This window comes from Empidonax traillii, unplaced genomic scaffold (assembly GCF_003031625.1).
Source record: "Empidonax traillii isolate 1590-97213 ecotype Southwest subspecies unplaced genomic scaffold, ASM303162v1 scaffold147:size910788, whole genome shotgun sequence".
In the NCBI taxonomy this organism is placed as follows: domain Eukaryota; kingdom Metazoa; phylum Chordata; class Aves; order Passeriformes; family Tyrannidae; genus Empidonax; species Empidonax traillii.
The window spans coordinates 595,428-604,643 of NW_020955340.1; the positions used below are offsets into that span (position 1 = coordinate 595,428).

The following is a 9,216-nucleotide window of genomic DNA, read 5'->3' on the forward strand; positions in this document are numbered from 1 at the left end:
TTGGAAGGAAAGAAAGGAGGAAGGAAAATGTGAAATGTGCATAGTCTTACAAAGTTAATACCAGTAGCCATATGAAAATACTTTAACTTTTAATGTAGGAGGAAATGGCTTTCTTTATCAGCAAGGTTGAGTATTGTAATTGAGTATTTTAAAGGTTGTAGAAGAGATTTTGTTGAATTAGATTTTTACTGTTTTTAAAAACACATTATAAGACTTATCCTATTCCAAATGCACAACTTTCACCTTTGCATCTGAAATAGTGTTATTTCATCTCTGCTAAGCGTAATTATTTATATAATAACATTTTCTTCAAGGTTATTTCTGTAATATTTTTTGAAATTAAGAGGTAGGTTTAAAGTTCAGCATGTTCCCAAATTAGTTTTAAAATCCACTTTGACAGATTTCAGAAAGAGGAACATAGTTAGATTTTATTCATGAGATTAACAAAGCATTGGTGTCTTCTGTTTAAAAAAAAAAAAAAAGCTCCAGGTGTTTTGCCAGGTTTGCTTCAGCTATAAACTGTTACGTCTAAACATTAAATCTTTGAGAGAATTGGAATTTATCTGTATGTATAAATACATAATTTTATGGTGAAAGCAATATCTATTCTTCCCAGAAAAGTGAATTAATAAATATGTGTATACTTGGCAAACACTTTCCTGTCTCTTTTCTTCATCAAAGATATTGTTTGTTAATCTATGTAAACTTCAGGTTTTAAGTTCTGTATGTGAAAGTTTTGGGTTGTTATGGTATATAACCACACATTTAAATAATAAAACAAAATTACTTTGGTTAGTTCAGGGTTATTTAGCTGTTTGAGTATTTTTCTACCAATCTGAAAATTAGGTAATTGAGTAGTTTCAATTAGTAAGGAATTATGTATCAAAATTCTGGCTTTGTTTTGCACCATGACTGTTTCATTTTTGTTCTTCATTGTATTATGATTACTCCAAAATCTTGTTTTACTGAATACTGAAGTTACTCATGACATAATATTTACCTCGCCCTAAACACATTTTATTTTCATGTTCTTGTTTTAAAGCTTTATTCCAAAATTTGTCTTTTGTATTGTCAGTCTTTGACTGGATGATTGTGTAGCACATCTCACCCTGAATATCTCTAAAGGTTTCTTAATACAGAAGGCAGCTGTGTACTTACCTGGTAATAACACCATGCTGGTTTTATTTTAAAATATGTCAGGACTCACTTTGGTCACTGACACTCTTAATGTAAGTTACTGACATTAGTGGAGATAATCTGGCCCTCCTCTTTTGGAGAGTTTTTAATTTTCCTATTTTTTCTTCCTTTAATACATTAAGGAAGACGATAATAATTGTCTGAAATAATAATTACTATTCAGAATATTCTAAGTTGGTTTTTTTTTGTTATCACTGTAGGGTTTCTTTTTCTTGAAAGAAAAGTATACATTGAACATACTATTTTTGGTTTGGGGTTCTTTGAGTATTTTTTTAAGAAATCTCTTCAGGCAGCAGTAGACTACTACAAATGAAGTCAAACCCATCTGACCATAACTTTTTCAGAAAAAGCTGAAACAGCACTGTATTTATTGGTTTTGTTTTGGTTTTTCAGTCTTGTTAAGTGTGTGACAGAAGTAATGTGCTGTGAATCTGAAAAAAAATTGTGTGGCTGGGTGAGAATTGGGCTGTTGTTAATCAAGTCAAGAGTTAGTTAATCTTCTTGTTTCAGCTTTCACTGAGATGAATGTGCTACAATGATCTATTTTTGGGAGATGTATTCAGTTTTTTCCCTAAATAGGAACTAATTACCTTAAACTACAAAAGTAGCAAAATAATAATAAAAAATTTATCAGATTTAAATTCATAATGTCTGACATTTCTTGAATAACATTCAAAAATTACAAAGTTAGTAGTAATATCCAGCTCCCAAAACAAAAAAATGTCACTAATGGGACAAAAGAGTGAGTGGCAGAAATGACTGTCAAATGTAGTAAGAGTAAGTATTTTTTCAGAGACAGATGAGATTTGCTTTAAAAGGAGGTGAAGTATCTAACTATTTAAAGAAGTATCTGACTATTAAACTTGTTTATAAAATAGTTTGTACCCAACACTAAAGAGAAAATGTTATATAAGTTCAGAGAGTCAGGAATTTATTCTGAATGTACAGGTCAACTGAAATAATTTCATTTTTTCTCTGTTTGGATAATTACATTTGGTTTTCCCTTCTGTGTTGCCATGCTGCTTTCTGTGTTTGACTTTTGTGTTGCTAACTATAACTAATTACACTGTGTTGTAATGATGGCTAGTTCTGCATTTTTTGCTTTTTAACCGTTGCTTTACTATGTGTAAGCATGAGTGGAAGGCAATGCAGTTTATTCTGCATGACATGTTTTTTTGCATGTACTCTAATTTAACCAAGTATATGAAAAGTGCAGTATTAGGAATTTAATAATTTTGCTATTGCCATTTTAGTGTTTTGCATGTGTATTGTATATGTGTATTTTTTCAGCCTATTCCAAGCCTAAACGAGGCCATCGTAAAACTGCTTCATTTGGCAACATTCTGGATGTCCCTGAGATCATCATACCAGGTATCGCAGACCAGGTGAACGGGTCAGTTGGTTAAGATGCCGGAATAATGATCAGACTGCTAAAATACTTCTTGCTCCAGTTGCTATAGGACAGAACCAGAAATTATCCCACAGAATTTTTCATAATGCTTCTGTAAAGAGAAGCATAATATTTTATTACAAGCTTACTTTTATCAGTAAAGGATTCAGTCTTCTGGTTCAAACTCACTTGTAATGATAAAGCATTTTTTCCTCTATCTTGATCCTTGGAGTCTTCTTACAGAGCAAAACTGTATATATGCAGTCTTTTATTACAGTGCCTCATTTGGTGAAAATGGAGTTAAGTTGAAAAATTCCTGTCTAGGTAATTATTTTGCCCTGATCTTTGTTGTGTTTGGGCTCCCATTTTTAATCAAATATTAGTAGAACAAAAAACTTAAATACATTAGGTAAAGAATTTCAAATCCTTGTGATATTTGTAATTAAAACATTAACACTTAATCTGTGTAATCCTTATAGTTGACTATGCTGTTCTATAGCTAAAATGTGTCTGCATGAGGTGTTTCTGTTGTGTTTAAGTAAATGCAAACTAAAATTATTAGGAGAGGTTTCTGGCAGGAAGAAAATCAGTATAATCAGGCACCATAGATGATAATTTCAGTTGGGACTTTAATGAATAATTCTCATGTGTCCCAGGTCTATTTTTAGTTAGGAGCATATCATTTTCCTTTCCCTTTCCATTTTTTTTTCAACCAAAGTAGATTTCTTTCTTTTATTTCATACTTCTCAAAACCTAAAAATAAGTATAATCAATCCCAAACTGTGATAGGTACACCATTAGCAGTATGCAAGTCACTTCAGAATTATTTGTCACAGGCAGGAAATGCTAATCTACTAAGTATCTACTGCTAATCTAGAAATACACTAGAAACTGTGGACCTCTGAGTCTAAATCGGTGTCATCTGAGGAAGTTACCTTGTAAATCTTGATATTGTTAGGTATTTTAAAGTTGAATGCAGAAGACAATTTTATACAAAAGTTTCTTTTAAATAACTTTATTAAAGGTTACATATAAAAATACAGAAAAAAATTGATTCCAAAGAGCAATAGAATGCTCTTTCCCAAGTCATGAAAAGAAAACCTCTTTGGCATTGAGTCTAACAAATTGGCAAAAGAGTTTGCTAGGGTAGCTTTCCACTGTAACTTTCAAACGGTCCTGGCCTGCAATGACATAAATGAAATCCTGAGAGAGCAAGGAAAGCGAAAGTGATCTGTCAATTTTCACAGTGCTAACACATGCTGAGAGCCTCTTAAATAAGCTCTAGAAGCTAATGAGTGCCTCTTCTCTGTGCACACCGTCTGCACATAGCAACACCGAGCCTTCCAAGAAACCTTGAAACTTTAAAGGAATGATGAAGTCAGTTAAATAAAATGCCATGTTGTTTTCACAAAGTCAGTTGTACCAGTCTATTGGTTTCTTTGTTAGGCAGAGGAGTCATTAGACATTCTTATTTTAATTGAACTGGACAGAATGGGAATTCCAAGATGAATTATTTGGAATACTTATGAGAGAAATAGCAGCTTGTAGAAATGATAGAAGTTACAGGTCTGGAGCAAGCATATTAATGAATGTTCTCAAAATTTAAGTCAAATTTTAAGGTATTTAAGTCAAAGAAACAATAATGAAATTCACCGTTAATGTTTTATCAGAAGCAACTGTTCATAAAGAGGAGGATTAGAGTATTACATAAAGTGAATTTTGCTGTGACTGAAAAGAAATAAGGTAAAATCCAGGGTCATGCACTGTGGGTCACACACTTGCAACTGTTTCTTTTAATAAGATGACAGGGGACCATAGCAGATGTGTGCAGATGAATCCCAGGTAGTATAAACCACTAATCTAATGCAGTTGTGAAAAACTGTGAAATCTTAAAGTTCATTTCCAGGGAAAATGAAGATGCACTGACACTATTTATAGGCCCATGCTGAATTTTAATCAGGAATTCAATATACTGTTCTGGTCAGCCATATAAAAGAAACATACATGCACTCTGAAATAATATCAAGAAGAGCTAGTAGGATGTTATGGAGAGTATAAAGAAGAATCTGAAAGCATGGCTTTTTTTAGCCAGCTAAAAACTAGGAAGAGAGAAGTACTTAAGCTAAAAGACTGTATTGGCACTACAGAAGAAATATGTAAATTGTCTGCAAATACGTCTGGGCTGTATATTGAAAGCTTCTTGATTGTCAGAACAGCTTTCCTGTAATAATCCCAAAGCCAGAAAAAAAAATGAGATTAATCATTACATGACAGGGACATGATTATCTGCCCAGTAAACTAATTACAGTCATCTGTATACTTAAAGCAGTTATTCCAAAATACCTTGCTCAGTTATTCTTTTAAAAACAATGGATTTCTCACTTCTTTCCTTTCCTTACTCTCTCAGTTCCCCCCAAACTGTCACCTCCATATTGATCCCACCCTGTTAGGTTCCATAGCACTTCAGCCCCTGACCCAGCTCCTCCAAACTTCCCTGGGCATGTCCCTCGGTGGGGCGAGCAGCTCGTCTCGGTCCTTGGAGCAGCACAAGTGCCGGTCTGTGCTGCTGCCTGGAGTTGTGCTGAGCACATGGTAAAGCAGCTGCTGCCCAGAGAGGGGAGGCACCATGCAGGCATGTAACCGTGAGTCAGCTGCTTTGGGGCAGGGCTATTTTAGAAGTATGAGTACTACATCTGCTATCATTGGGGCTTTTCGTAATGCATTGCCTCAACTGCATTTCGTCCATGAACTGATTATGCTGCCAAGGTCGTAAAATACACGTTTTTATCAGTTAAAGGTAAAATATTGGCAGAAGGGGAAGTTTTAAATATATATTTGCTCTTCTTTCTAAGTTAGTACAATAAGGGTGAATAGAACTTTTTGTTCATTTAAGATGCTGTTTTGTATTGCTAGCTTACAAACTTAAACACTGAAAAATGAATCAAATAATTCCATTTTGTCTAACAGCTTTAGCAAGAGTTTGCAGCAGTGGTATCCTGCAATCAGATAGACAAGCAATATATCAATTCTTTTTTTTTTAATTTACAGTGTATATATAGTATAGGTTATAAGCACCAACATTTTATTTTTTATTTTTATATATATAAATATGAAAAATGAAAATCCTAGTAAGTGCAAAAGATTTATGTATCTTTATGTTTAAATAAACAAAAAAATCTGAATTATAGTTTGCATACCTTTTCAATACAAACCAGTCAAGCAGCAAACCTTCAAGTACAGCCTTTTCTTCACTGGCAATGTTAGACATCTCGTGCATTTAGCATGTGTGCATTTGGCTTTGTAATTTTGTCATCTGAAACTCTGCCACAGCGTTACGATTTTTATAGCATTGACACTGCATAAATGATTTTGTTGAGGGTCTTTAGAAAGTGGTTAGGAATTATGGATGCTTTAGGTCTGTAACTTTGCTGTCTACTTTTAAAACCAATATATACCAGAAATCCCACCCTTGTCTTCCCAAATCACTTCATTCTTCTGGAATTCAGATAAATGTTTTATCTTCTTCAAAATGTCTTCTAGCACTGTTAGAGTCATTGATCATCCTGCACTGAGAGAGAGATTTGAGTCTTGTAGGTGTGTAAGGAAGAGAGAGTACTGTGAGTAAATAAGAAAGTGTAAAAGGAGACGCCAGTATCTGTTAAAGGGCAGGGAGAAGAGGTCATAGCTGGTCTGGATGTTTGGCGGTGGGGTGGGGGTGGTGATCAAATAAGTTGTAGAATTTATTTTTGCCTGCAGTATGTGGGGCAGGACATAATGGAAGTTTCCTGTTCCTCTAGAATTTAATTTTAGAAAATAAACAACAGTGTGCGAAATGGGGTTTTTTTGAGGCCAGGAAGTGTGTTTGTGACATTTGCTTTTTAGTCTTAAAATCCTGTAAACCACCAAAAGCCTGACATTGTGCATCAAGCTACTGTAGATGAACTTCTGTGCTTGCACAAATCCCTTAGTTTTTATAATGAGGAAAAATTTGGTTTAAGTGGTCAAAGAGGTAAGAACAAGATCGTAACTGTGAGAGGAAAGCATAAAGAGGTACCAGTGATCATTTCAAATAAATATTTTATGTTGTGTTGTATATTTTTCAATTGAAATTTTTCTTGAATCTGGAGCAATAAGTATTTGTTGATTCGTAGTCTGTTTCTGCCTTGTCTAAGCTATTTGCCAGATGTCTGCAGTAGTTACACTAATTAAAATGGCATTGCCTAGTAGAGCTTGCTCTTCCCTCATGCTACTAGCTGAAGATATTTCATTTAAAGGTGTTCATTTTTTACAACACAGTAGTTTTGACCCCTCTTTCTTTCTCCCCTCCCCCCCAACCCAAGGCATTTTCTTTTCTTTCTTGCACCCCACCCTGATTATTTTAACATTTTGGCAGCCACGTTCTAATATTTCAGCAACAGATGTGCTGGGTTCTTTAAATTCACAAATGTTGCTAATCTGAAATGAGAATTTCAGATATTTTTGCAAGCCTATTTCAGCTGAGCTAATTTTATAACAATGTTGTTGAATGAAATGTGCACATAATTTTGTGTCAGTTGTGGGTGGATTGCACATATCTTGAATACTGAGATGAGCTGTGGCAGCCAGATGAAGCATCCACGGCACAGAATTCTATTAAATGTATAATCTTGTTTGTTAAAACGATTACATAGTGAAAAAGTTCACTACAAATGAACAAGTTCAGACATTTTGACATAGATTAGTCATTCACACGATCCCTAGTATCAAAGTATTAAAAATACTTAGCCATTGTTGCTTAGGTAAGTACATACTTTCCCTGAATTTCAGAAGCAAAAGATCGAGACCACAGAGCAGTTGCAATTCAAATTCATTTGCAGTCAGAGCAAAGAATATATTCGTGTTCTAGAATACTGCTTGATTTTCTTATGTGCTTGTTTCTTATAGTACTTGCTATAAATGTGAGATGATAAAATGTCATGACAAATCAGTAGAGTGACTGAAAATTTTTTATTGCTGTTTTGTGCTAGTGTGTTCCTGCGTGTAAGAGTACCTATATTTAAAAATTAAAAAGATTATTAAATGCATTGATCAGGATTAAATAGTGTTACATTTTTGTAGTAACTGTTGCAATTCAAAGGATAGTCTGTGTCAGGATAGGCTGTGGAGTCATATGGAAATGATGCTGAATGAGAAGTGTCTAAAAGGTTAAAAATGCGATGCCTTTTCCAGGGCTTTAAGTGATCTGGGTTGGTTGCTGAGTGCAGGGCTGCTGGGCGAGGGGCTGCCACGGCTGCAGTACATGTTTCAGATGCTCCCCTCCAGTAGCGAAGTTACGTAATGCAGAGCTAAGAGCAAGAATTTTGAGCATTGTCAGCTGTTACTCAGGACGTTTTGGTGTTTCCTTTTGGACAGCTGACCTGCTCTCAAGAGATAATATAAACAATCACTGTAATAAAAATCAAAGTGGCCAGGGAGATTCTGTTGCATAATCTCCTTTTATTTTTAAGGAGACTTTGTTTCCTGGAAATGCCTTTGATTGCGTGTCAGTGTTAAAATTTAAACTGTTTTATGTAGCTGTCACTGGTGGATAATTGTGAACAGGTGGAAGGAGAAGAGGAAAAGATTACAGCATTGTGCTCCGTAGGTTGATGGTGAGATGTGATTTAGCTGAACAGTCCCCTTTTCACACTTCTCAGAGCATGAGAATAGGACATAGTTTCGTTCCTCTGAAGGAGGCAGAAGACCAGAAGAAAGCGCTTTCGTTTCGTAATTTTCTTGAGGGGAGCCGCACACAGGCAGAAGTCCTTGCTGTGTTCCTTGAGCAAGCCAAAGAGCAACAGGTTAAAGCTGGCAGCCTGTTATCTTCGCGGTTTAGCTTTTAGAAATCCCCATAACGTAACGCACTTGAAATAGATGTCGTCATCAGCTCCTGCCCCAAGTACTAAGCCTGACCAAATACATGTGACAGAAGATGGTGGAGTAGAGTGCAGCAGCTATTCATGTGGTAGGAGTGGTTATTGTATTAGAGTATACTTTTTGTTGACAGGCCAGCATGTTTTGAGTTAAAATTCTGCAGCTGTCTCTCTCTCTCCCTCTCCCACTTTGTCTCTGTGGATTTGTACAAATTCCAAGCTCCTCTGCAACAGTCGCACCCGTCTTATTTTGTTCTGAATATATTTCACTGGTTTGTTTTTGTTTTGGTTTTTTCCCAGCAGGAAACGGACAGCAGAGGCGCAGATCCATTCAAGATCTTAGTGTTGCTGGAACAGAGTCCAGTCAGGTAATGTGCTTCTCTTCTCTTCTTTGCCTTTCGGTAAAGTCAGCACCAAATCCATATTGGGGAACTGGTCTGGAAATCTTCACCTTTGATGCTTTCATAGAAATGATGTGGAAGCTTGGCATACTGTAGCATTGCTTGTATTGAATTTAAATGAGATTCCATGAGGGTAATCTATGAATGAGCTCTAGATGAGAAGCATTTTCTGTAGAGTTTATGCAGTATTTGGCATTTTTGCATACACATGGTTTTTGTGTACCTCTTAATTTCTCTGAGGGCGGATATTACTCAGGAAAGCCTTTTTTTCTCTCTCTATTTAGAAAACAATTGTAATTACTACTTATTATCTGAAGCAGTTACACATACATTAGAC

The 9,216-nt window shown here is 35.4% G+C and overlaps 1 protein-coding gene across 4 annotated transcripts in view; it reads left to right on the forward strand.

Moving 5' to 3' along the window:
- Window positions 1–9,216, forward strand: part of MAP3K7 (mitogen-activated protein kinase kinase kinase 7) — a 48,460-nt gene that overhangs the window by 25,098 nt on the left and 14,146 nt on the right. The window contains exons 12-13 of one of the 4 annotated variants that reach the window (XM_027884489.1): window positions 2,488–2,568; window positions 8,779–8,846. In XM_027884489.1, the coding sequence (XP_027740290.1) occupies window positions 2,488–2,568; window positions 8,779–8,846 (149 nt within the window). The remainder of the gene's footprint in view (window positions 1–2,487; window positions 2,569–8,778; window positions 8,847–9,216) is intronic. The other 3 variants (XM_027884490.1, XM_027884491.1, XM_027884492.1) reach the window with 3 other exon arrangements.